This window comes from Eleutherodactylus coqui, chromosome 6 (genome assembly GCF_035609145.1).
Source record: "Eleutherodactylus coqui strain aEleCoq1 chromosome 6, aEleCoq1.hap1, whole genome shotgun sequence".
Classification (NCBI taxonomy): domain Eukaryota; kingdom Metazoa; phylum Chordata; class Amphibia; order Anura; family Eleutherodactylidae; genus Eleutherodactylus; species Eleutherodactylus coqui.
In genome coordinates this window covers 145,041,052-145,068,195 of record NC_089842.1, presented here as the reverse complement: position 1 = coordinate 145,068,195, position 27,144 = coordinate 145,041,052, and the positions used below count along the sequence as shown (strand labels likewise).

The 27,144-nt window shown below is 44.2% G+C and overlaps 3 protein-coding genes across 5 annotated transcripts in view; 1 reads left to right on the top strand and 2 right to left on the bottom strand.

The window, feature by feature from the left end:
• ALDH16A1 (aldehyde dehydrogenase 16 family member A1) overlaps nt 1-409 on the bottom strand; it is an 83,720-nt gene extending 83,311 nt beyond the window's left edge. Inside the window, exon 1 of the mRNA XM_066607818.1 lies at nt 272-409. Coding sequence (XP_066463915.1) covers nt 272-367 — 96 coding nt within the window. The 5' untranslated portion in view covers nt 368-409. The remainder of the gene's footprint in view (nt 1-271) is intronic.
• On the top strand, nt 170-11,283 carry PIH1D1 (PIH1 domain containing 1). Of its 3 annotated transcripts, none has more exons than XM_066607821.1 (11): nt 170-456; nt 2,182-2,319; nt 2,621-2,687; nt 5,117-5,302; nt 6,808-6,869; nt 6,990-7,071; nt 8,303-8,399; nt 8,630-8,677; nt 8,777-8,867; nt 8,986-9,129; nt 11,090-11,283. In XM_066607821.1, the coding sequence occupies exons 2-11, from the start codon at nt 2,239-2,241 to the stop codon at nt 11,123-11,125; spliced, it is 894 nt and encodes a 297-aa protein (XP_066463918.1). In that variant the 5' UTR covers nt 170-456; nt 2,182-2,238; the 3' UTR covers nt 11,126-11,283. The 3 variants fall into 3 exon arrangements, with proteins under 3 accessions (XP_066463918.1, XP_066463916.1, XP_066463919.1); XM_066607819.1 differs by lacking the exon at nt 170-456 and adding an exon at nt 478-674; XM_066607822.1 differs by lacking the exon at nt 170-456 and adding an exon at nt 678-737.
• Nucleotides 11,284-13,920: 2,637 nt separating this feature from the next.
• LOC136571774 (prolactin-like) lies at nt 13,921-22,720 on the bottom strand. The gene is made up of 5 exons (XM_066572403.1): nt 22,690-22,720; nt 19,671-19,852; nt 16,971-17,078; nt 15,378-15,539; nt 13,921-14,127 (listed from the first exon to the last, which is right to left on the bottom strand). Exons 1-5 carry the CDS (start codon nt 22,718-22,720, stop codon nt 13,921-13,923), a joined length of 690 nt encoding a protein of 229 aa, XP_066428500.1.
• Between the last annotated feature and the right edge of the window lie 4,424 nt (nt 22,721-27,144).

Here is a 27,144-nt window from a genome sequence, read left to right as displayed (position 1 = left end):
GCCTCCTTGTTATGTGGCGCAAAAAAAATTTGCACACAACTCCTAACGAAACAAATTGAGGGGGGAGGGGCAAAGTTGGGGGTTCCAGAAACTTTTCTGCACCAACACCGCCCAGCTGCTGCTGGAGACATCACGTGATCTAGAAGCCGCCAGCACTGCCGAAGCAGCGGGTACTGCAGTGTAGTGTCGCGTACGGCTGTACTGCACTATAGACTCCTCATACACCGGACACTAGGGGGCACAGCTCCTCTAACCAAAGCCCCGGCCTCACCTGCGCCACACTGGCGTCCTCAGGAGCAGGCCCGTACTGCAGGGAGGAGAAGATCTCCCGCACGGACGGCTTGTCAGTCCCAGGACAGGCGGCCATGTCTCCACTGACAGCCTGTCAGCCTACTGTCCACCACACGGGGGAGCTCCAGCTCTGCGCAGAGACAACGCTACTTCCGCCGGAAGAAGGTCAGATTGTTCGCTACTACTCGGGATATAACGACTATTTCCTCCCCCGGTCTCCGCTATACGTGTCATTCCGCTTGTAATTGGTTACCTAATGTGGTGTCCTAGAAAAGCGCCAAAAGTGTGTGTCAGAAGCAGGAAAAGCCGGCAGAGAGGGGTTAAGCGGAAGTGTGTGTCCGCCCGGAAGTGCCTCGGTTGCTGCGGTGATGGGAATGAGCTAGGTGAGGGAGCAGGTGACGCCGGACGGTTTTGGGGTATTGTGTCTGTTCTCCGCGCGCACAGCCGTATGTCTCCTGGTTTTACTACATCTTCCTTTACGTTTGCCAGCACATTGTAAGCCTAGAGCTGCTCCCCGCGCCGTCTGCAGTCAGCGGGCCGTCACTGTTGTGTATTGTACCCGCCAGGCTGCCCCTACATGGGATACCGTCCCGTCGTACAGGTTGCTTCTCCCAGGGCTCTCTTACACGGACAGTTATGTACAACATTCAGCGCTGCGCTAAACGCTGTACAACGCTCAGTCATGTCAGTGGGGCCGCTCACACAAGCGTCCGACCGCTGCGCTGTGACAGCGATGCATGTTCTATCTTTGGTCGTTTCAGCCCTGCATCACCCACTGAAATGAATGAGCAGAAGATTCAGCGCTGCTGAAAACGTGGCACAACTTGGTACCACATTTTTGTCAGTGCTATGCGCACTACCCAAAAAAAGCAATACTCGCCCATCTGGCACATTCCGGGTCCCTGCTGCTGTTCTCCAGAGCTCCTGACACTTGTCATCGCTTGCTTCAGCAGCACCAACTCCCCCAAGCACGTGCACCAATCACGGCCATTCAATGAATGACTGTGATTGGTGCATCCAGCATTGGCTGTGAGTCAGGAGGCTCAGCCAATCAGAGCAATCTCTTGCTGGAGGCGGGGTCTTCAAACCCCATCATTATCAAAGGATCCTCTGTTGGCAAAGACAAGTGACGGGAGCTCCAGAGAGCAGCGGGAGGGACCCGGGCAGCGCCAGCTAGGTGAGGAGTGATTTTTTTTCCCAGCATCTGAAAGCACAGCCAAAACGTTGTCAAAAATGCATGACCCCTCTCTGGCATCGCCCGTGTGCGGAGCCTCATGGATTCAGCTATACCATTTTTATATTTATTTTTTTAATATAAAAATCGTCTGAGCCGTCTCAGCATATGGCTGCCAAATGTGTACAGTGCTGCGGTGAGACCACAGTGGTTCACACATACGGCCGTGGACATGAGCCCAAAGATGTCCCACAGGCAGAGCTAAAGGTGACCCTCCGGGCTGGGAGATACCAAGCTGGCAGCACCGCTCCTCTGCCTACCTGTGTATTGGTATACATCAGTAGTCTATCACTACATGCCGCTCTGACCGGCTGGTACCAGTTAATCACATATCTTAAGCCCTATTTACACGGGATGGTTATTGTGCGTTGGGTCTTTAAGGGGTTAAGGACTTTCGCAGGCATAGGTAGATCGAAACCGCTTGAGGTTGACATGTGTAGTGAGGAACACTGCTCTTGTCTAATGGGGCACAGACCCCACCCTTCCCTGCGGAGCAGCAACCCCCCACTACTAACTGTTGTGGCGACGCAGCACCTCCACCCTTCTCCCTGCTGTCATGGCGCCGTGGGCACTGCCCTGCGGGGCAGGACTCTATAGCTGTTGTAGTGGTTTGTGGTCCGCCTATGGTGATAATAATCCAAGCGTTGATTTTTCAGCCTCCGGCTCAGTTTTTTGAGAGAGGATCCCTGAGCTCCCATCGCTGACCTGAGAAGATGGAGTCTGACAAGTCGCTGCTCTCTGCGGAGCTGACCGCGGACATGGAGGACGCGCTGTACGAGCAGATGCTGATGAAGGTAATCGCCTCTGCTGGCTGCACTTCTCTCTGATATTTCCCCCCCACCTCTCTAACCCTAAAGTTATCGCCAGTCAGGTTAGGATCGTAGGATCGTCGCTCGGACCAGTATGTGGGAATGCCGGGTGCAGTCCGTTCCATCACTGTACATCACCCACAAGTAGTCAGCCCACCTGCAGTGCAGGATGATGGCAGCCCAGGACCTAGGAGGGCTGACCGATATTTACCTAATGCATATGGAGGAAAGGACGTCCCCGGACCGTTATGTCATTCACTAACTCACACTGCTTACCTTGTTGCAGGCCAAAGAGGAAATACAAAGCAGATTGCCAAACTTACCAGAAACCAAGCAGATAAGACCCCAGCCAGGTAAGACAGGACTGCAGCATGAAGACTCAGGTGTGTGAGAGGGCAGAGAATGGGGGCAAAAGACGTCTTGCTTTGAAATCCATGTGTTAAATCCTCTAATGAGAGCTGTGAATTATACCTTACCCCAGTGTTACTGCAGGTGGAAGATGGACACTTGGGCCATTTTTGCTTCCTAGAAGCCCAACCTTTACCTGTTTATTACTGGAAAGTTACTGAATTACAGCATAGCCAAACTGTCAGGTGACTCTTCAGAAATAAGCTGCCATGTGTATGTGAGGAATAAGACTTTTTGGCCATTTTTCAGCAGTTTTCCCCTCTACAGGCTGTATATGTAATCCTCAGTCTTCTCTGATTGCTGTTATGATGGCTTCATTGATCGCACCACTTCCTATAATCTGTCTTTGCGCCTCTTTTACTAGAGACAGATCTCACATAATAGACCGTGGTCAACAAATTAGAAGGGAGGAAATCCCCAGCAATTTAGAAAGATTATTCAGCACAATAAAAGTGGCTAATTGGCAAATATTCAAAAGTTTGTTGAGAAGTTATTGATCATTTAACGCATACTTGTTTCAGAAAACTTCTGGCCTGGCGTAGTAGCAGGTAGGAAGGGGCCCTGGTGCTGACACTTTTTTAGGTTCACTAAAATAAAGGAGCAGAGGCTTTCAGCTGATCACTGTACCCCTCCGTCTGCAATCAGCTCTCCTTGGATAGGCAGGGATTACAGTTTGCAGACTTTGGCCGCATACATACTGCAGAGCCAGATTCTACCTGCGTAATCGCGCGGCGGAATCTGGTCCTGGCAGCAACGGTGTCTGCGTACCTGCTAGCTTGAGTCTTCATCTGTACTGTGGATGGTCTGCAAGTACAGATTTTTTACTTTTCCTGTGGAATCTGGGCTGGTCGGACGGCTTCCATTGACTTCACCGCAGGAAAATAGAGCATGCTGCGATTTTTCATCCACCGCAATTGGTTTCTGCTCCTGTGCATGAAGAATCACTTTTGCATTGCATGCTATGGGTGGTATTTCTTGCAGAATCCGGTTCTGAGAAAATCCAATTACAGTTGATTACAGCCTTAGGCCGCCTGCAGACGGCCAGGTCGGATCCCCTGTGAGAATTCTCGAAGCGGGATCTGACCCGCGTCCCTGCAGGGACCCGTGCAGCTCTCACCTGCTCCCGCAGCTCTGGCTCTGTGATGTGCCGGCTGCAGATTTCACGTGGACAAATCGCGGCCGTCTGCATAGGCTTGCATATTGTAATGCAGTCCTATGCAGGCGGGCACAGGTGGGAAATCTCGCCGCAGAATTTCTGCCCGTGTGCAGGGGGCCTAAAGGGCACAGCACTCTGCTGAAAGGAAGAAACAGAAGTGCTCAGGTATCTTTAGGATTGTCAGCACCCGGAACCACAGGGATCAGAACTTCTGACATCTCACTATAATATGAAAAGTTAAAAAATACCAGTTTCACGATCAAATCAAACATCATACTTCCACTACTGCCTTTCACCTGAGTTCATCCCTCTGTACTCTATTGCTCTTCACAAAGATCTCAGAACAGCCAGTAACTGGGCGGCATGATTAAGTGACTCCTCTAATATAATCATAATTGCTTATATTTAACCTTAAGGCCTCATGTCCACAGGCGGATTTGAATTGCGAACAATCTGCAATTCGAGCCGCCCATAGGGATGCACGAGTGTCCGCAGCTTAATTAAAGCATGCAGATTTGTTTTGCGGACATTCTGATTTGGAAAACAAATCGCAGCATGCTCCATTTTGCTGCGGTTACTGCTCGGACGGCTTCCATTGGATTGCGGACAGGCCGTGGGAAAGCAGGATTTAAAAAAAAAAAAAGAAATTGAAATGTACTGCTCATGCGCGCAGTGCCCACGGCCGGCGCGTCTGCACGCACCCGCCTTATGGAAGAAAGGAGATCCAGCTGTGTCTGCAGAAGACCTGCATAGGGCCACAGAAGACCCACTCAGTTTAAGAGAAAAAAAGAGTCCGCCAGCAGGGTTGGATCTTGCTGCGGGCTCCCATGGGTGTAATCCGTAATGTGTTTTACTGTCTCGTGAAAACAATTGCCAATGCGTTGCGAGGGACCCAAAAGATAGGACATGCAACGCTTTTTTTGTTTGTTTGTTTCTTCCACTCACCAAATGGAGTTCATATTTTTTTGTGTGTCTTGCAACGCAACAAACTTGTGTGAGATTCTCAGTCGCATGAAACCGCCTCATGATGAGATACTGAACATCTAAATCATGCTGGGTGATGATTGTGGTGACCGGTACCCTTCAAGTAGTTTTTTTTTTTTTCTTTTAACGGTTTTTCACATTAGAGTTGTTTGTATTTCTAGATGAAATTCGTGTACTTGTAAATGCTGAATGCGTGTTACAAACCATATTGTATTTTTGTTTACTTTTTATTAGGTTTCTGCATTAAAACTCGCACTTCTAAAAATGCAAAAATTTTTATCAACATCTGCAAGTCAAACCAAATCCCCGCACCCCCAGACCTAACTGAGCAGGAGCTGGTCAACATCCTGGAATCTGATGATCCCTCCGGCTATCGAGTCCCCATGAGCCTCGGAGAGCCGCATGTTGAAGTTGATAATAGTAAGCATGTTAATACTGTGGTGAATGTGGGACAAGGCAACTCAGCCTAACGTTTATTCTCCTAATGTGATGATACAAACTTACCATAACTATCGCAGGGGGTTTAAATATTAAATAGTGAATACCAATGTATGGTTTACATACGGATAGCAATATAAAATCTATTGAAGATGGATTAATTTTGTAAAAATGTATCGCATTATAGATCTTGAGTTGCCAACAATATTCTTGTCGAGAAATACGACCATTGTAAAGCGGTTACCATACTTGTCAGATGCAGTTGTATTTTCCCCCCACATGAGATGACTGCACAGTGTCGGGTTCAAATGACACTTCTCAAAATGGGAATCATCAAAGGGGTTTTCCTGAACACAGATATTCATATCCTTAGACTATGTCATCGGTATTGGATAGATGATGGACCGACTCCCAGAACCCTCGCTTGTCAACTGTTTAAAAAGACCACGGTACTCCTCAGTTCTTTACCCCACTCTTTCTCTTTGTGCCATCTCTGGTTATCACTCTGCCAATTATCACTCTGCCAATTATCTAAGACTAACATCCTCCATAATCTGAACCTCCCATTTTCAAGACTTGTCTTGAGCTGCACCACACTTCTCTGGAATGGGCTAGCCCAGACAATATGATTAAGGTCGGGCTCATATGAGCGTAATCTTTGTGTGCAGACTGCAGGATATACGCGCATGGCACGCAGTTAATATGCAATGAGATTGTGCACTGGCTGCTTACCGCTCATCAGCATGTACTATCTTTGCGTGTATGCTTGCGTAATACGCGCCAAAGTAGGACATGCTGTGATTTTTAATTTTTTAAATTTTATTTATTTTTTTCTCCTTGAGCGTGTATTTCACGCAAGCTGTGTGAGCGGCAACATAGCTGCTATGCAGATTGGTACAGTGTATTACTCGCGCAAGCCCCGTGGGAGGTATACGCTGTAACTACACACTCATGTGAGCTGGGCCTTAACCACAATTTTTTAAGCAAGCCCTACGACGCCTCTTTTTTAGTTAAGCATTAACTTTCTGCAGAACAAACACTCTTACCTCTCATGTCATTGCTTTTTCATCATGGATTGTAAGCTCTTGGGAGCAGGGCCCTCACTCTCTTCTTTGAATGGATTATTGTATTTAAGAGGCAGTTTCTATCATGAAAAATATTGGCTAAAACATCCCTGCTTATAGTCTGAATAGTCACTTCCTCCTCCTCCTCCTCTCACCGCTCCATGTCTTGTCAAGTGCAGAACGGTCAAGACGCAGCTCCTTCCTCCTGCCTTTTATGCCTTGTAGTTCTTCCCTATGGATTATTGCAGATCACAGCTTGTAATAGGGAGTCACTGATACTAATTTAACCAAATGACTCTGTTTTTTTGGTGGAACTATATTTTGTTTGTTTTTTTTAAATCCAGTGACCGTTATCTTTGTACTGATTTTGTTTGGTAAGATATAGTACTTTTCATCATCAAAGTATCTCTGTTGTTCCTACAGGTGGAAGCGGATGCACGGCTTATGACATCGTGATTAATAGCACATTCTTTGGGAAAATTACGGTAAGCGTGAACTGCAATATTTGTCCTTATTCTAAAATACTGCATTCCTAAAAACTGCTGTTTCCTCTTATCTACTCCTTTGTGTCAATTCCTTACTATGCTTTTTTATGTTTTTATTAGAATAATGAACTTTTCAGGGAGTTCTTTATTACTGTGGCGATGGAAGGACTTGAGAACAAGTATGAGATGGAACTTTCTAGAGGTAACACTATGCCAATTTTTCTGTTTTATGACTTGAGGTCAGTCCCTTCTGTTTTCGACTCAAATGGGTTTTTCTGTCGTGTAAAGTGGCCCTACCTCTCCTTACCTGCATTGTGGCCACTTGGTCATGCAAGGAACGACTGCCAGGCAGCAGTGGGGCCACACTGCAAGCCAGTATGGCTGAGTGCTGTCAACAGGACACAGCACTAATTCAGCTTTGCTAACCTGCCTGCTCTAATATATACTTGTATTCTCCAAAAAATAACAATGCTGAAGCATCATTTCTTAGAATTCTGTATGGTACCATCCCTCTATTATATCTTTTAGAAATGCATAGATAAATGGACAACTAAGAATTAATATTCCCCTGGTCAATATGGTAGCACTAATGAAGAAAGATACCCCTTCTGGCGCTGCCTGTAGAGTATACTCTGTGCTTAAAGGAGATGTCCCGCGCCGAAACGGGTTTTTTTTTTTTTAAACCCCCCCCCCCGTTCGGCGCGAGACAACCCCGATGCAGGGGTTAAAAAAACCACCCGCACAGCGCTTACCTGAATCCCGGCGGTCCGGTGACTTCAATACTTACCGCTGAAGATGGCCGCCGGGATCTTCTACCTTCGTGGACCGCAGCTCTTCTGTGCGGTCCACTGCCGATTCCAGCCTCCTGATTGGCTGGAATCGGCACGTGACGGGGCGGAGCTACACGGAGCCGCTCTCTGGCACGAGCGGCTCCATAGAAGAAAGCAGAAGACCCGGACTGCGCAAGCGCGGCTAATTTGGCCATCGGAGGGCGAAAATTAGTCGGCACCATGGAGACGAGGACGCCAGCAACGGAGCAGGTAAGTATAAAACTTTTTATAACTTCTGTATGGCTCATAATTAATGCACAATGTACATTACAAAGTGCATTATTATGGCCATACAGAAGTGTATAGACCCACTTGCTGCCTCGGGACATCTCCTTTAACTTCAGGGGTCTTTCTGAAAAATGGCATTGTCAAAGCGGCTAACCCCTTTAAAGACTGCTAAAGTGTTAAATTGTCATGGATTTCTGGCGGTACTAGATTAGGAATGATCTCTATTCTCTTTTAGGGCAAACGAAAAAAACCATTTTAAATGTATCAAGGTTTAAGGGACTTGGTTAATTTTGCCCATGACAGGGAGTAGAGTTTTTGTTTTATTTATTCATAGCTCAGCTCATGTTGTGTGAACAATCTTTGGTTTCCTTTCAGAATGGAGAATGTTGAAAAATCGAAAGTTCATGGGTTCAATCTTTGACCAGAATATCCGAACAAAATCCAAACCTATGATCCAGGAAATGGATGCCATGTAAGTTTGGGCCAAATTGCATCTCAGAACTAATGTAATACTATTTCCAAGCAAGGACTGTTATGTACGGCCGGCCATAGGTTCTCCCAGTGATAACAGCTGCTGTTATGGATGACGTTGCCAGCTTTATTTTCAGGAGGGGCTGTTGTTTCACCATGACTTCTTTCTTTCTTCCTTCTACTATAGCAATGACTGTACATTTCATGGTATATTTTGTGCCTGCTTTCCAGACCCTCCCAATTCACTTCAAGCAAGTCCCTCATCTCAGAAGTTGAAAGGTTTGTGTAGTTTGATACAAATATTATTTAGAATCTTTTGATTTTCTTCATTTTTGCTAAATGTTTAGAAATTTAATTTTTTGTGTTCCAATTTTTTAGTTCACCGGTGAAACCAGATTACACGATTGTGGCAGAACCTCCTGAAGGACATCCTAGTTTTCTGGTGGCTGAAATCTGCTTACCCAAAGTGGTGAGACCTCACAAATGTGGCTCATAATGTAACCTTTCTATATTGCTCATATAAGGCAGCAAATGTAAATAAACTAATTTTGGAATGTATATGCCTATTATTAATTTTCTCTTTTCAGTCTTCTAGTAGATCTCTTGTTCTAGACTTGGGCGAAGACAGAATTGTTTTAGTTGGACGTCCTGATTTATATCATCTAGATATATTCATTCCTTATAATATAATTCAAGAACAAAGTGGAGCTCAGTTCAACAAGGACACGAAGGTGAGACAATACTGTACAAGCAGTCATGTTTAATAGCCCACGGAGGTTAACTAAAATAATCCATAGTAAGCTTCCTGCACACAAGCGTAAATTACGTGGTGGGACATCCCGCTGAATTTCTACCCATGCACGCTGCCATATGACTGCATTAGATAATGCAGTCCTAAGCAGACAGACGCGATTGGATGGCGTAAAAACCCGTGCGGTAAACAAATCGCGGCATGTCCTATTTTTGCGTGGGCCTCGCAGAGGCTCGCACAGAAATGTCACTGCTGACACACCGACTCTGCACTATGCATGTGTGGCTGTGCGACAGCCGGCACATCACAGTGCAGAGAGAGAAGACGCCAGACAGATGAGTATAAGGCCTCCATCACACAGGGCATTTTATACAGCGTTTAGCGCTGCCTTTTCAGCCCAGCGCTAAACGCTGTACAACACTCCCATTCATTTCAATGGGGCTGCTCACACAGGGCTGAAAACGCAGCGCCTTGCAACGCTGCGCTTTGACAGCAATGCAAGTTCTATTTTGGGGTGTTTTCAGCCCTGCGTCGCCCATTGAAATGAATGGGCAGCGGTTTTAGCACAGCTGAAAACGCGGCAACACTTGGTGCCGCGTTTTTGGCAGCGTTAACCGCTCGCTGATTTTCGGGGGGGGGGGGGGGGGGGCTTGCAATAGAAGCCCTACCCCGAAAAACAGTCCCAGCTGGCTAGAGAAAAAAAAGAAAATAATACTCACCTAGCCGCTGCAGTCCGGGTCGCGGCCGCTGGTCTCTGCCGCTGATCCGGGCTTCCCCTGCATTCACAAGTCTATTGCCTGAGACCAGGTTTGAGAACCCTGCCTCCAGCAATAGAGTGCTGTGATTGGTTATCGGCACGGTCGATGCCCAATCACAGCCCTTCATTGACTGTCTCAGCCAATCAGCGCCGGCAAGCTCTGATTGGCTGAGACAGTCAATGAAGGGCTGTGATTGGGCATCGAGCAAGCACCGACAACCAATCACAGCACTCTATTGCCAGAGGCGGGGATCTTAAACCTGGCCTCCGGCAATAGACTTGGGAGTGCCGAGGAAGCCCGGATCAGCGGCAGAGACCAGCGGCTGCAACCCGGACTGCCGCGGCTAGGTGAGTATTAACTTTTTTTTTTTTTTTTTTTCTTTTCAGCGTTCTTGGCTGCGTTTTCAGCCGAGCTGAAAACGCAGCCAAAACGCTGGCATAAAGTATGCCAGCGCTGCTGAAACGGGGCGGAATCTGCAGTAAACGCAGCGTTGAAAAACGCTGCGTTTCTGCAAACGTCCTGTGTGAGGGAGGCCTAAGGTCAATTCCGGGGCACAGGTCACATTCCGCTGCGAGAATTCTTGCAGCGGGAACTGACCCAGCCGTGTGCAGGCGGCCTAAATTTGCTGCAAAATCCTCACGTAACAAATGTGAATTTTGCTGCAAATAAGCCATTGATTTGTGGCGTTTTTTTCCCTCTGTGTGAACTAATCCTTACAAATTGAGAAATCTGCCTCTTAGATTTCATACTAGATTTACTTACTTTTTGTGTATGCGGTGGGTTTTTTCATCTCTGTTGTGGACGATAATTGCTTACCTGACTCTGTTAACAGTCCGTGCCATAATCGGGTATATAAAGGGAAATCCTTAAACATGGAAATACCTTTTAAGATATTCAAGCTGACTTTTCCTACCAGATAATGTGATATCTGTGTGATGGCAGCCTGATGTGCGCCATGCTGTAGTTAAAAAAAAAAACCAAAAAAAAAAACCTGTTTTTACCTGGGAGTTCAGCTGCTACTTATCACCTCTATAGAGATGGGCATGCCTTTTAGGCTATTTCAAGCATGCATGTATATGGGGGAGTTGGTCAAGTTAACAGACACTGTGAGGTACAGGGTGTTCTTCTGTCTCTCTATGGTAATGTTGGGATTCAGTGCTGTAAAATGTCTGTATATTTCAGGTACTGACTATCACAATGCCGGTCCAGCCAGCATAGCACAGCTCTGAGAAACATCTCTTCTATATAGATCCAGTGGATCCAACTTGGACGGACGTTGCTGCTTTCACAACTGTTTACATCAATGTCATGCGATGTATGACTGAAATTGTATTTGGACTACAATATAATGCCAAAATAAATCTTTGTCTTTATTACATGTGCCTCATCTTGCCATACTTCTCTCTAAGACTGAAATGAGACATGTTTTTGCTGGAATATTGCTGCAAAATTGTAACAGACTTGTAACAGATTTCACTCTTGCAAAGTGCGACGTCCACGAGAAAAATCCACAACATAAGCATTTTGCTGATTTTAAAGTCCACGGCGTGAGCTGAGATCTGCAGCGACAAACTCCATTCACTAGTATTGTGCTGTACTTCTGTTACAGATTGTAGATGTATTGGGATCACATGTCTAGTTTTAAAGGCAGCTGCCCCTTTAAGAGATGGCTGAAGTTACTCCCAGATACCAGAGGGAGGCTTTATTCCAGCTAATCAAATTAAATACCACTGAATTCAGTGTTCAGACCGGTCATTCTTGACCTTTTCGATGCAGTTTTTTGAGCAAAAGCCAGAAGTGGATCCAATAGGAACGGTATTGCATAATAGAATGATACAAGCAAGAACCTGCAGGACTGTGGAGACCTCACATGCCATCAATGCAGTACAGGCACTATACTGTATTAGGCAAGTGCATGAAACTAAAGAAGCACTCCTTGACTTGTTTTTTTTGTTTGTTGGAAGCAGAAAACTAAGTCCCAAGAAGACCTATGATCCGTGATGCCGATGAGGGCAGAGTCGGTAGTCTGAGATCATTGTCTACGTTAGTCCATGAGAATGCAAAAGGAGACTGACCTCCAGTGAACACAATGCCTGCTGTTACAGGCTAGTAGTCGGAGTAGGCGCCATGTAAACTAAGAAGACGACAAACGTGTTGTTGTGAATGGTTTATTTTTATGAGAAAAATTAATGTGGTGCTTGGCTCATTGCGATAAGTACACTGATAAAGCAATAACTGAAAGTAATGTTTTGGTTTTTTTTTTTTCTTCCCTCTGTAAAAATGTTTAGATGACAGTCAGAAATGACTGCAGCATCTGCTGTGTTAAATCGTGTAGAGAAGTGATTAGATGAGCAAGTCTACATTATTTTTCTTCTTTTCTGGGGAAAACCCCATATGTGACAATCAGAGAGCAAATGTGCTTTCTGTTTTATGGGGTGAGAGGTGATAACATGAACAAATGAAATTATGTCACCCCCTTTCCTGAGACATGAGAATCTCAGGTCTTTTCTGTTGACTCTGATTTCCCCTCCCTCTCTTCTCTGCACACACTGCATTAAATAATCGCTATAAAGTCAGTATTCCTGACTTCACGCCAAATGCCTGTACCTCCAGTTCTGTAAGTACTATGGACAAAATTAGTAACTTTAAAATAACACAAAGTATGTTGGTAGCCCTGATAGAACCGGAGCTGCAGCCATTTTAACCCTTTCCAATCCAATTTGTATCCTGGTTTTCCTAGGGGGCTTACTCTTTTTCTGCCGTTATACAACGGCACTATATGCTGGCTAAAGCCAGTACTGCATGAGGTGACACGTTGGATAGGCTCTGACAGCAGAGAGGCTGATGGACGTCTTCCAACATCGGCGCTGTACAGCCTTAAATCATAATGTCTTCAGACGTCAGACAGTGGATTGGAAAGGGTTAAAGTAGAACAAGCTCTGTTTGTTCAAAACTGTAATGTCCTTTTCCTACTTAATGAACAGAGCTCGTCCAAAACTGCTGGGAGTGTTAAAGTAGCAGTGTAGACCCCGTGTCATGGCTAGTGCAGGATCAGAGGGGCGAAGCATGACACGGGGATTCTATGTGGTTTTCTCTGAATCTGTGTGTTATTCACTGCCCCCTTTAGTTCCTGTACATAATGCACTATATCAGTTATTTTGGACCAAATAAACTGACAAAGCTGATATTCTATCAAGGGGTTCCTTGCTACCCTTCTAAGTCCTAGTATAGTGTTAGGATATGATACCACTTCCCTATCAGTGGGAGTCTGACTGTCAATGATGCTCAGTGGCTGCAGCACTTGCATTACCGGTGGAACAGTTTCAGTCTCCTGTATTGTGGGTGGCTTGCAGCGCAACTGTTAAAGGAAGAAGCTGCAGGGGCTTCTCAGGATCAGCGGGGGTCCCAATGTTCAAACTCCCACTCATCCTACTGGTATGCCGTAAGATGGACCACAACATTATAAGATAAAAGATACTATTTTAATATTTTGTTACCATTGATAAAATTAAGGCCAGTTTAGCCTTACTGAGAGTTGCTATGATGTAATAACTTGCTATACAGATATGAAATGTCATGTACTAGAAGCAAAAATAATTTATAGTACAGATATATAGACACTAGAGATGAGCGAACCTACTCGTTTTGAGTAATTACTCGATCGAGCACCGCGATTTTCGAGTACTTCAGTACTCGGGTGAAAAGATTTGGGGGGCGGGGGGAGGCGTGGCACAGGGGGGAGCCCTCTCTCCCTCTCCCCCCCCCCCCCCTCACTCACCCACGGCGCCCCCTGAATCTTTTCGCCCGAGTACGGAAGTACTCGAAAATTGCGGTGCTCAGGCGAAAAAGGGGCGTGGCCGAGTAGGTTCGCTCATCTCTAATAGACACCTATCCGCTAGTAGCTCTCATTTCTAAAAGGTGAGTTCAAAAATCAAAACTGTATCCCAATAAATTGTAGCTTTTCTTTACTGGTGTAAAATATATACTTTGAGGCAGCAGAAACAAAGGTGGGTCTATATTTCAGAATGCACACTTCCCTGGGAGTTGGCATGTATCATGTGATATCGTAGGATCTTCAGGTAGCTGTCAATCTTATGAGCGTCTCTACGAAAACAGTGTAGCAATTGGTAGACGGGGAACAGATGCAAATCTCCCTGTGGCATCATAACATCAACAGGACCCAACCACTGCGGGTAAAAGTCTTCTAAATCAGTCAGCATCTGAAATAAACAGCAAGTTAGGGTCAGCACAGAATTTGCTATAGGAAGAAAGAGACCCGAATATCTGTCTTGTAGGCTGGGACTCTACAGCACTGTGGCACCGACAAGTCCTACTCTTACAGACTTAAAGGGGTTTTGTCATTAAAAAAAAAAAATACTATAGTCACCTATTCTTCCTTCTCCTCCCTGAGCTTCTGCAGTCTCCTGGGTCATGTCTGCTCCTGTCGGCCAACCGGCTGGCTTGTTATAAAGACTGCATTCCTCGCATTCTTCTTCCTGCAGGTCAGTGAAGGTCGCATCCCTGTGACGTAGCGTTCACTGGCTAGGAAGGAATGCTGATCTGTTGCAGAGACAGCACGCATGCGCCGTCTCTGCACAGGCTCAGCACTCCCTGCTAGGCTGTGAACTGTGATGTAACGTAAATTGCCGGGCAGGAAGGAGACTGCCTGTGAATGTACGTAACCACAGGAAGCAGCCAGCTGGAGTTGAAGTGACCCGGGGGAGTCTAAGGTGACTGCAGGAGAATATAGAATTTTGTTTTTCTTAATTACAGAACCTATAGTAGGGAGAAAGAGCAGTGCTATAGAGGGGTAAGAATAGAGGGTGAATCACGCTACCTCCTCCCATGCTCTCAGGGAAGCCCAGTAATCCTGCCCTCTCTCTCTCCCTGCTATAGGGAAATCCCTTGGGGAAAGAGGTTGAGGGAGTGCCCTACTCCCCCCTGCTGCTGGGGAATTGCCCTCGGGGAGTCCCCTCATCCCCATGGTGAATAACAGGAGTTTACAGTGGGGCATTTAAAATGTGCTTCTGAGCAGCACATTTTAAATGTCCTGCTGTAAGCAGCGGGGTATTCCCTCAGTAGAAATCTACTTTTCCTGCATCGGAGTTTCCATAAACACCAGCTCCCATAGGAGTCAATTGAAACTCCTGCACATCACGCACCAGGTGATGTAGGTCAGGTCCCAACTTTTCTTGCAGCAGGGACCTTAGATGCGGGCATTGTAGCGACGCATGTCCTATCTGTGATTGGTGCGAGTATTTAGCGCATCTAAAATTCCTTCATGTGAACACTTACATAGGAAACCTTTGGTTCTTATAGAAGCGCTCTTTAAACGCTACTCTAATGCGCAAAAACAGCGTTTGTGTGAAATGAGGCCTTACTCATTACTACTCTTCCAACGCTGTCCATCATAATACTCAAAATCCTTAAAATAATTAAGAAATGGAGAAGGTGTGTTAATAGAGCTTACTCTTTCAGAGATCCTGTCTATTCCTCCTTGAAGAATCCTGGCGTGTTCCTCGGCTTCTTTCACTTTCTGTACAATGTTATTTGGTGCCTTCATGGACAAGTACTTGAGAGGTTGGTACCAAGACAGCAGTAACTTATTTACAAGGCTCAGCAAGTCTTCATGCTGTTCAACCAATACAAGGCAATAAACATGTGCACATATATAAAAGAAAATTGCACAGAGAATACATTGACTCATAAACCATATACGTATAAATCTTAAACCTCGTGTATCCTATATGTAAGGGCTCATTCATACAGGCGTATATCGGCAGCGCTTGGACGATATATGCTGCCCATCTGATGCATTGGTTTACAATGCATCGGTTCAAAGAGGTGCATTCCGACGGCGTAAAAACTTCTGGCCGGTAAAGATAGCATATACGGTGCACATTCCGGTCGGACGGTTTTACGCCGGCAAGAAAAGATAGTTCAGGAACTATCTTTCGGCCGGAATGCAGCGGCCGCTACCATATACTCCTATGAGAGCCTGTGGTAGCTGCCGGAGAAGGAAGGTGGGAGGGAGTTTAGCAGCATGTCTGCTAAACTCCCACCCCCTTCCCTCCTCCTCTCTGCCCCTTGCCGGCTGTTTGCAATGGGACGGGGCAGGAGCTAGTTCCTAAGCTCCCGCCCCCTCCCATTGCTGGCAGCCGGAAAGGAAATAGCAGTTTCACAGAGCTAAACTGTCTGCCTCCACCCGACGGTATTCCGGGTGGAGTGTAAAATCGCCGCACTCGGTAGTCTCACTGGACGTTAAAACTAGAGTTTTAATGCTCGTTCACGTAATTTTCGGCCACGCTGTGGCTGTCCAGAAATCGCCTACGCTCGTCTGAAAGCCCAAAGTTTGAATTGCAGTTCCACATCCAACCAGTACTGGTGTTGAGCTGTTCTTGGTCATTAAAAGGTCAGAAGACTAATGGGCCATTTACACAGGCCTATTTTCGCTCAAAATTCGTTTGTCCATGGGGATTCTCATTTTCCGAAAGGAGCAGTAAGGTGGAATCCCTGCCACAAATCTGAAACCACCCTAAGATGATGATAGCTTTTCAGTGGCTTAAGAGAACTTGCTGCAGTAAATTATCAGTTGGGTTAAAATTGGCTATGTCTGTAGCAAGACTTGAAGCAGTACAGCTGAGCTGCCATTAAATCCCTAATCCTGCATAGATATTGGCTCAACATCCCAGATGAGAACAGTTTGTAAATTTACCGGCTCTTTACATTTATAGTACATTTCACCTTATATATTTAACCATGGGTGTGTTTTTTATTAAACTAGCAATATAAATGACCCTGTAAGGCAACACAAGGATTCTCTACGAGTCTCTATTATGGATCTGTAGGCACTTAATGTCTTAGCTTAGTGAGGCAATGCTTCTATGGGAGAATTCCTCCATAATCTGGCATGCATATACAACTAGAAGTACAGTACATGGCAGTCTCCAAGAAACTGTGGATCTATATGACATATGTGCATTATGCCTATGTGCACAGTCTCTAACACTGGGATACAATGGATAGTATTGGACTGTACGGGATAATTTACTCGAAGACTTACTTGTAGTTGCAGTGTCTGCTCCTTATTCTCCGGAGTATTTAAGGTTGAGGTATGGCAGTTGTTCATTAATTTAATTAGAAGCTGCCGCCCTTCAGAATATTGCTGCTCCTATAATTTAAAAAAATGATTTGAAACTAATGAAAATTTAGGATATTAATAAGAGAAAATGCAAACAACAGAACATTAGTGTTTACTCATAAGAAATGAGAAATTCAACATACTGGTAGTTTTTATGTGAAATCCTAAATTAGGTGTTAATTACTCCAATTAATTTTCCACATTTTCTTTTGTGAAACATAAAAAGAAAAATATTCTTTCCTCCTATGGGGCTCTTGGGAGCATTACTGTGGCACACATTTTTCAGTGGAGTAAGTACAGCACAATATTTAGCACTTGTTAACCCTTTGCAATCCAATTTTGGATTCAGGTTTCCTAGGGGGCTTTCTCTTTCTGCCATTATACAATGGCGCCACCTGCTGGCTAGAGCCAGTACTATGGTATTGGAGATGCTGGAGAGGCCCCTGACAACAGAGCGGCCAGTAATCTACAGTAAGAATACCCTGCCGGACGTCTTCCGACATCGAAAGCTGTACAGCCTTCAATCAGAATGTCTTTAGACGTCAGACAGTGGATTGGAAAGGGTTAAATGCCATAGTGCCGAAGGAATCGCACCATTTTCTTGAACATGTATTGGCAGCTCCAACATTTTTCTGTGAGCACACTATTTAATGGTAGGTGCAAATATGGACTAGACTTGTCCATTGACTCTCAAAGCAATTGCCATATTCTAGACTGTTCTGAAGAGTGGAACATTTTTTTTTTGGAAGACTAGAACAGCTTGTACAGGCAACAGTATTAATACTTACTCTACTCCCCGCTACATTAAGTTTCTACATACATGTCAAAAAGCCATGAATGCTCACTTCTGTTTGTTATCAGTTTCCAGTGCTTGATAAAGCCGCCCCTTTTAGACAAGCCAATTCTCATTTTAATGAGTAAGTGAGGTCACTGCTAACTCGTTTGCACTCACTGTTTAGACAGGCAGATTCATCATTGAGGATTGTTCACTTCTCGTTCAGTGTTTTTTACATTCCTATTAGAGATGAGCGAGCACACTCGGTAAGGTCAGTTACTTGAGCGAGCCTCGCTCTTTGTGAGTAACTGCCTCCTCGTCCTAGCATGCTCGGGGGGGGCGGCGGGGGAGAGTGAGAGAGATGTCTCTCTCACACCACTCACCCCCCTCTCCCCCAGCACGCTCAGACGAGAAGGCAGTTACTCGAGAAGAGCGATGCTTGCTTGAGTAACTGACCTTACTGAGTGTGCTCGCTCATCTCTAATTGCTATGTGAAGCAATGATCGGGGAGTGCTTAAACGCAACAAGAAGTGAACGAACAATCGATGATTTTTAGTCCTGCTGAAACTGAAAGGCAAACAAAAAGTGCACGATTCTCATTTGTCGTTCAGTCGTTGGCTTGTGTTTAAACCGACCGATTATCGTTTACTTTTGCTCATTTGAATGTTTTTTTTGGAACAATTATGTCTAAACACCACATAGGACAAAATTAAAATGCCTCTTCAGTTCAAATAATACAGCTGAGCGTCGTGATCAGCTGACCATCGAAAGTCCGGCTGTGATAACCACCAGGGGATGCAGCGTGCAACTATGCATTTATTCTGCAGCGGCAGGCAACTACAGGAGAGACTAATTGAGCCGGCTCTTGGGCCAGGTAGTCCCCCTCTATAACATTCAAATGCCCTAATAAGACAGCTTCCATATTTAATAAGCATAATTAAAGAGCAAATCACTGTAGGAACTGCTCAGTAATACAAATCCCTTAGTTGTCCTACATGAAGCTGTAAATACTCTATTCAGCAATTCACTTCTAAGTTACCTGTTTCAGATTGCTCTCTTCCAGGGTTACAACCACAATTGACAGTCATCATAGTTTTCATAGGAGTTCTCATTTTGCTTTCTGAATGATCTATACAGTAATTCAGCATCTCCCTACTACTCTTCCTGTATCTTAATGTTCACTTGAGTTCTGGTATTCTGTTCATGAACCAGGAGCATCAGGACAGGGTTGCCAACCTGATTTTTAACTCTTTTTAATTATCCAAAAATCACGGAAGGTCAACATTTTTTTCACACCCGCTGGAATACTTTAATGAACCATACAGATCATTAGTAATATATGTCTATAGCTCTGAATAGTGGTTAAAAGAAATTAGCAGCATTTATTGTGACCAGTAAAAATATGATAATAACCTACAGAATCTCCCCCAGCATCGAAAAATAATCACAGACACACCAATTTTTTTTTTATAATGGAAAAACATGTGCTTTTTATGGGCTGTCCAGGATTTTATGGACTATTGACAAGCCTGTATCAGGATGATCATTGCCATAAGATCCTCCAATTTAAGAGAGTGTTTAGAGAATAGTGCTTTAATAGAAAGGCTTATCTGTAAAGGTAATAAGAGTGTCGAGGTTAATGTTAGAAACGCTACCTTTCTCCTTAGGGAGAGCACCTAGATGGTGAGTGAGGAGACTCAAATGGCCATGCATGCTCCTCTGGGTAATATGCAAATAAGAGAGATGGAAGATGGAATAAAACCTCTACAGTGCCACCTATTGGTTAATGTTAATATGAGAAGTAAACTAGATGAGGTCCTGCAGATAAAGGACTTCCCAATACTTACAATGTCCTCAAACATCTCTGTGGAAAGAGAATGGATATAATGTGAAAGTCTGATTGCCCTATCGAATAGATCACTGAGCAGAACTTGACATTGGAAACTTCCTGAAGTGCAGATTGGGCTGGAGAAGACCACTTCCCTTGTCAGGCATATGTTCGATATCAAAAACCCGAACAGCAACTGTCCTGCGTAAAATCCAACAAATCAATTTTAACATGAATAACTAATAACTGAATATAAAGTATGATCATTATAGAATGAAGTTCCAACGTAATCGCTCTGACAACTGTCCACGAGCCGGCACACTGCTGCTGACAGATCTGGGCTGTGGGTCTGATTGGTATAATGATACCTTACTAATGGCTGTATTACTGCTCGGTAAACACATGAAGACATGTATCTATTTTCGTTAATGAAGCCATTTCTGACGAGCGTATTGTAACACATTCATAATTCGGACCTGTATGGCAGATGTGTTTCAGATGATATTACAACCGTATTTCTCTACTATTTTCATCATTATTTGCCTTTGTATATTTTATTTTCTTCTAAGCAAATACTGATAAGTAATTGCACAATAGAAAAGAATAGCAATAGAGGTAAATAAGCAAAAAAATAGGTCATGCTACGTTTTTAGAAACCGTATGTGAACGATATGGTCATGTGAATTGATACATAGATTTACATTAGCTCGGTATTATGGACCAAATATGGAGCTAAAATACGTTCATCTGAAAGCGGCCTTAGGGCTCTTTCACACAAGCGTATATCGGCCACCGTTTTCATGGCCAGCCGATATACGCTACCCTCTGATGCATTGGATTCCAATGCATGCGATGAGATAGGCGTATTCCAATGTAGTGCCGGGCGCTTTTACGCCGGGCAGGAAAGATAGTCCTGGAACTATCTTTCTGACCAGCATTATGGCGGAGGTTTCATAGACTCCTATGGGAGCCAATGACAGCTGCCAAAAAAGGGAGGTGGGAGGGAGTTTAGCAGCATGACTGCTAAACTCCCTCCCCCTTCTCTCCCCCTCTCCTTGCCGGCTGTTTGCAATGGGAGGGGGCGGAGCTAGTTGTTAAGCTCCTGCCCCATCCCGCCCCCTCCCATTGCTGGCTGCCAAAAAGGGGTGGAAAGGGGGTGGGAGCTTAGCACACTAGCTCCTGCCTCCTCCCCTTGCTGAAAGCTGGTGAGAGGGAGGGAAGGGGGAGACAGTTTAGCAGAGCTAAACTGACTTCCCCCATGCGACGGCATTGCAGGCGTGGCGTATATGAACCAGGCTCAGGCCGTCTGAATGGGTGCGCAAGCTTTAGATTTGTGCGCCCATTCATGCGTTTTTACATCGCCAGCGGGCAAACGTAAAAATGCTGATGTGAAAGAGCCCTAACGCTATCAGATATTAAGTGACACTTAGCTTAATTGTACCGGACATTAAAGGGGTTGTCTCGTGAAAGCAAGTGGGGTTAAGCACTTCTGTATGGCCATATTAATGCACTTTGTAATATACATCGTGCATTAAATATGAGCCATACAGAAGTTATTCGCTTACCTGCTCCGTTGCTGGCGTCCCCGTCTCCATGGCTCCGTCTAACTTCAGTGTCTAATCGCCCGATTAGACGCGCTTGCGCAGAAGGGTCTTCTGTTTTCGGCTCAGTTCGGCAGCAGCGGCGTTCTGGCTCCGCCCCCTTCTACGCGTCATCGCGTACCTCCGCCCCATGACGTGTGCCGATTCCAGCCTCCTGATTGGCTGGAATCGGCACACGTGACGGGGCGGAGCTACGCTATGACACGTAGAAGGGGGCGGAGCCAGAACGCCGTTGCTGCCGGACAGACCCGAAAACAGAAGACCCTTCTGTGCAAGCGCGTCTAATCGGGCGATTAGACGCTGAAGTTAGACGGAGCCATGGAGACGGGGACGCCAGCAACGGAGCAGGTAAGCGAATAACTTCTGTATGGCTCATATTTAATGCACGATGTATATTACAAAGTGCATTAATATGGCCATACAGAAGTGCTTAACCCCACTTGCTTTCGCGAGACAACCCCTTTAATTTGTTGGTGAGTTGCACTGCAAAGACATTAAAGTGGTAAAAATGCATGGCATAAATTGCCTCCCCCTCCTTTCTCTTTCCCTGCTCCAATAGGAGTCTATGGGAGCCGCTAGCATATATTGGCCAAAACATAGTTCCGCGTATATGTTCTATTTTCACGCTGCCGGTGTATTTACGCGCCGTATGTGAACGAATGCATTGCAAACCAATGCTTCACGTGGGTAGCGCATATACGCCCGTGAAAACGCGCCGTATATGCGCTCTTGGGAATAAAGCCGAAGGAATGGCAAGCACAACACATAGCAGCCAACCCGAGGGACAGTTTTTCATCTAGCAATGGGAAATCTTTTCAGATACTATACTGGGTAACAATAAACTGAAAAATAAGACGTTTGTGGTTTCTTTTGGAACCTCTATCACTGATTTACGCTAGAAAACTGGGTAAATAGCACTGCAATCCGCGCTGATTTCTCCCGTAAATTCCTGCAAATATTGACCGAAATCAAATGGACCCCCATTGCAGTCAATAGGGGGACCGTTCACCGCCGTTCGGTTCTGTCATAGGATGGAACTGTCTCGCCAGGGGGTGCCATTTTCCTGCTTCCCAAATGGGGCAGGAAAATAGAACCCCCTAATGTGAATGTGCCCTAAGGGCTTGTTCATACTTGCGTTTATCTCAGCTTTGCATTTCCATTTCCCTATTCCATTTTTTTTAAGCACTTAAACAAAAGTAAAACTAAAATAATATTCCATTATAAAGTTGCAGGGCTTTTATTTATTTCCTCTATAGTATAGTCGCACGTACGGAAATTCATACAACTTTTTAAAAAATGGATTACTTTAAGATAAATGCCCATTTTTTAACAACATGTCATTTTTTTTGGTCCAACATATCATTTGAGGGTTAAGCAGACTGTGACCATAAATGGAATATCAATGAATAGCCAAATAATTCTATAGATTGTTCATACCTGTAAATGAAGCTCCTTTGGTGGTAGTCATCGTTAGGAGTATTTTCATCTAACATTAGGGTTGCCTATTCGTGTTCAGTAGAATGGGAGCATTGACTTTTATACCTTTCATCCTCCGACCACTTTCCTGCCTTCCAATGACTTCAGAAACATGGTAACCATATTAATTAGAAACATGGAAATCTTCATTGGCAAATATCCATATTTAGGAGGGAAGCCAAGCTGAGGTTACTGGTACTATCTTTACATACTACGGTTTAATTAATTTTCTCCTAACTATGGTATAGCGGATGTGCACAAATGCACCCTTAATGAAAATCTCTTGTATAGTAAACATGGTGTGACGTTTTACTGTTTTTTCTATATGTACAAATGTCTGAGTTTAAAGCACAATGGCTGTGTTTCAGTATTTATGTAGATATACCATATATACTTGAATATAATCCTAATTTTTCAGCACATTTTTTTTGCTGAAAAAGCCCCCCTCGGCTTATACTCTAGTGAGGTTAAAAAAAAAAAGCAATACTCCCCTCCCAGCCTGTGTCTGTGTCCCCGGCACGATGGTCTCCCCGGCGGTGCAGCAAGCTGCTTGAGAATTCTCCCCACTGTCATCTCTTTGCTCAGCTTTGAATTTTCCTGCCGTCAGCGCTGTGTAGGTAAGCGCTGTGATTGGATCGAGCACCAGCCAATCACAACCGACGCTCGATCATTCACAGCACTGAATGGCTGTGATTGGTTTATCAAGCGCCAGTTGTGATTGGCTGGCGCGCGATCCAATCACAGCGCTGACTGCATAGTAATTGAAAACCGAGCAGGTAGATGAGAGCGGGCAGAAGTCTGAAGCAGCTTGCCGCACGCCGGCTGGGAGGGGAGTATTGCAGGTTTTTCTTTACCTGGTATATACAATAGTATAGCTCGGCTTATACTCGGGTCAATACGTTTTACCAGTTTTTTGTGGTAAAACTTATTGACTCGGTTTATACTCGGGTCGGCTAATACTCCAGTATATACGGTACTAAGTTTTTAAGATGTTTATATGGTTAACTATCAAAACTGTACTTGATCTGGTAGTGCATAATTACAGCAAGGGGTTCTCAGCTTTGGAATTCCTTTTTTTCTTAGAAGGGTCCCTTGGCATACGTTTTCCTGCTTCTGAGATCCCATAAATTCACTGTAAATTGTGAGAAAGCCTGACAGAAATTTTTCAATTCCTTTTCAGTGCCACTACAGGGCAAATGAAGTATTAGGGCTCCTACCCACTTGCGTTTTTTTAACGCTGCGATATCGCTGCTTTTTTTAACACAATTGTCAATGAGACTTTCTAATGTTAAACACACATCGCATTATAAACACACATACATTATAAATTTCAATTGACAATTGCGTAAAAAAAAAAACAGCGATATCGTAGCGTTAAAAAAATGAAAGTGGGTAGGAGCCCTTACACGTCCAATGTAGTGTACCTGATCCTGTGCAGTTAATTTCCTATTGGGGGACTTTATATTAAGGAAACAGGACAAAAACTGAGAGCCAGGATGAGATCTCAGTGCCACACAATTACAGAGGGTAAGACGGAATTACCTTTGGCAAAACATTTTTCTATTCATAGACACAATATGGAACAGATGAGAGTTATCCTACTGAAGGGCAGCATCACAGAAGAATTTGGGAGTATAAATCTATGGCCATTTTTGATACCCTCAAGAATGGGATAAACCTCGGAGCGGGGTTCTTGCATCAGTGGAGAATATAAGAAAAGGTCTGAAGGAGATCAAGAGGGGTGTCCTTAAGGAGAGCATCTGGGAGTGGGGTGGTGTGAAGACACCTAAGCGGAGAGTGGATCGGTGGATGGCATCCTCCCAAGTAGAGCACCCAGAAGGGGTGCTATTCCCAATCATTGTTTTACAGACTTGGTAAAAAGTCATACATTGATTTGAAGGAATGCTGCTATCCAATAGGTGGCACTGCAGAAGTATTGTTTTATCTTCCGTATTTGTAGGTCTGAAGGAGAGATAACACACAGGCCTGTGGCCCCCTAACACCAATTGAGAGATCATAAAACTCACATTCCTTACTAAGGGACTAATTAAGTATTTACTTCTCTGCTCATCTTGTCTGATATTGTTTGAAGTGCAAATTAGTCACACTATGTATGTGGCCTTTTATGTGTGTACATTTGTATTTATATATGCCCCATATAGATCTGTTTCATTATGCCCAAGGAAGGATCCTGAGAGGTCCGAAAGCTCACTATAACATCATGTATTTTTGTTAGCCATTAAAAGGTATTGTATTTACAAGATTACTTGGTTTCTCTTACTGAGAGCAATCACATTTAGCTCATTTAGTTCATATAATGCATGGATATACTGAATAATGCAGAGCGAGAGGTGCTTTTAGTAATTGCTCTACAGTCTGCCTAATAGATGAGGGACCCCACCTCTATTAACTCAAAGTTCCCAAATACAGTATTATTTAGTTATATACAGTTAGATATCACAGGATTCAATGTTAGGTGTATTTCCATAAAAGGATGATTGTCGGATGATGAGAATTAGTGTGAACTTTCAAACATTTGGTTCGGCTGGTAATTTAAATCTGACCAAGGGCAATATCTGCATGGATGTCTGTGTGGGTTTCTACAAACATTCAGGCAAACTCCATACAGATGTTGTCCTTGGATAAATGTGAATTTAGGACAACAGTGCTAACCACGAAAGAGGAATTTTAATGGGTTTGGCTTAAACGAACCGTTCACGTTTGCACCGAACCAAACTTTTAAAAAAGTTCAAGCCGAAATTGGGTTTGACGGTTTCAGTTTATTCAACACTAATGAGAATTCCATCAGGTTATTATGTTCTGGAGAAAGTGGACTAAGGGAACACCAAACATCTTTATTAGGAAACTCCAGGTAAGCAAGATTTTGGGAGAAAAAATGCTAAATCAACTTGTAACCATGGATGTTATATTCAAGAAGAAAGTCCAGCGATTCTCAATAGCTCTGCGTCAGTAGCAAGCCTGTCAAAGAATGGAGGCTGCAAAGTTCTTAATGCTTGCAAGAAATACCTTATTCATCATGGCAAAGTTTAATTTGTTAGGCAACACATTCACACCTTACTAGTTTTTCCAGGAAGTAGACTCCAGCACAGTGTACCAAAACACATTATGCTGTCTAAACACATGGTACCAAACTTTCCTCTTTTTACTACTATATGTTAGGTCTGATTTTGCCTGTATGTGTATACTTTGCCTTCTAAGGTGCTGCAGAAAATAATGAAGCTATATAAATAAAGATTATTAATTTCTCTCTGGGGCTCATAGTTATAAGCACTTGCTTGTATTTTTGTTTTACTTATTAGTATTATTATAGTACCAGTATTTCTGGTGGCACAATGTGCCACTTATCATATAATATAGTGAATGACATCATCACATATAACTTCCTGAAGGACCTGTGATGATAGTTGGAGTTGGTCAAAATATTGAAGGACCTGTGATGACGTCACCATTATGTGATCAGCGGCAGAGCTCCAGTAATTCAGTTAGTCGCTGAGGTAAAATCCTGGCTGGGATGAAGGACCTGTGATGATGTCACCATCCTCTGATCAGCGGCAGAGCATGTAACTCACATGATGAAGGACCTGTGATGACGTCACTTTCATATGATCAGGGGCAGAGCATGTAACTAACTCAGTCACTCATGGACAAGTGGTCATTAGTACTTTGATAGTAAGCAAAAGCAGAAAGAAAATGAACTTAATATAAATAAAATGTGTAGCATTTGTAGACTTTCTATACTAAAAAGGCCGAATCCTATATGTATAATCTTTAATGCTCACGCACACAGTTTTATTACAACTTAGTATTGTATAGAAGTGCATGAAGCCTCTACAGTAGCGCTGTATGCCGCTGATTTCAATAAAAAAAGCGGACAGTTTTTTTCTCATTGTATTCATAGAACATGCGGCATGTTCCATCTGAAGCCATATGTACTGTAGCATGGTCTCCCCAAAATGTTGTTTTGAGAGGAAAATATCTAAGGACATACAATATGTTCACATGTTGCATAAACGTTGCAAAATTTTATGAAGCAGAATCGCCTGCGTACATCACACGTGTGATACGCTGTGAAAACACAGTCGTGGACATGAGCCCTAAATTGTCCTGCGGCTCAGATTTTGAACCCGCAGCATGTCAATTTATGCTGCAGATTTTCATCCCTTCAAATGAGGGTGAAATCTATAGCAAATATGCACCGAAATCCATGACAATTCTACTTATAATACATGCAGATTTTCCTGCAGATCTCCAGTGGAAAATTGACTCATACAATCACAGTGTGAGGACGTTCACAGCATGTAGACACAGGCGGTATTAGTGTATCTTGACGCCACCAGGATTTCCTGGTGGAGTCAAGATTGACAGGGGGGTGACGCCTCCTCAACGTGATTGGCT

Bases quoted from the DNA above. Each gene is read 5' to 3' on its own strand.
- PIH1D1 (XM_066607821.1), top strand. From the start codon at position 2,239: ATGGAGTCTGACAAGTCGCTGCTCTCTGCGGAGCTGACCGCGGACATG. The intron at 7,072-8,302 runs GTAACACTATGC...GTTTCCTTTCAG, and splicing joins TGAGATGGAACTTTCTAGAG to AATGGAGAATGTTGAAAAAT. The intron at 8,400-8,629 runs GTAAGTTTGGGC...CCTGCTTTCCAG, and splicing joins ATCCAGGAAATGGATGCCAT to ACCCTCCCAATTCACTTCAA.
- LOC136571774 (XM_066572403.1), bottom strand. From the start codon at position 22,720: ATGACTACCACCAAAGGAGCTTCATTTACAG. The intron at 19,853-22,689 runs GTATGAACAATC...GATTTTACGCAG, and splicing joins CAAAGGAGCTTCATTTACAG to GACAGTTGCTGTTCGGGTTT. The intron at 14,128-15,377 runs GTAAGCTCTATT...TGTTTATTTCAG, and splicing joins TAGACAGGATCTCTGAAAGA to ATGCTGACTGATTTAGAAGA.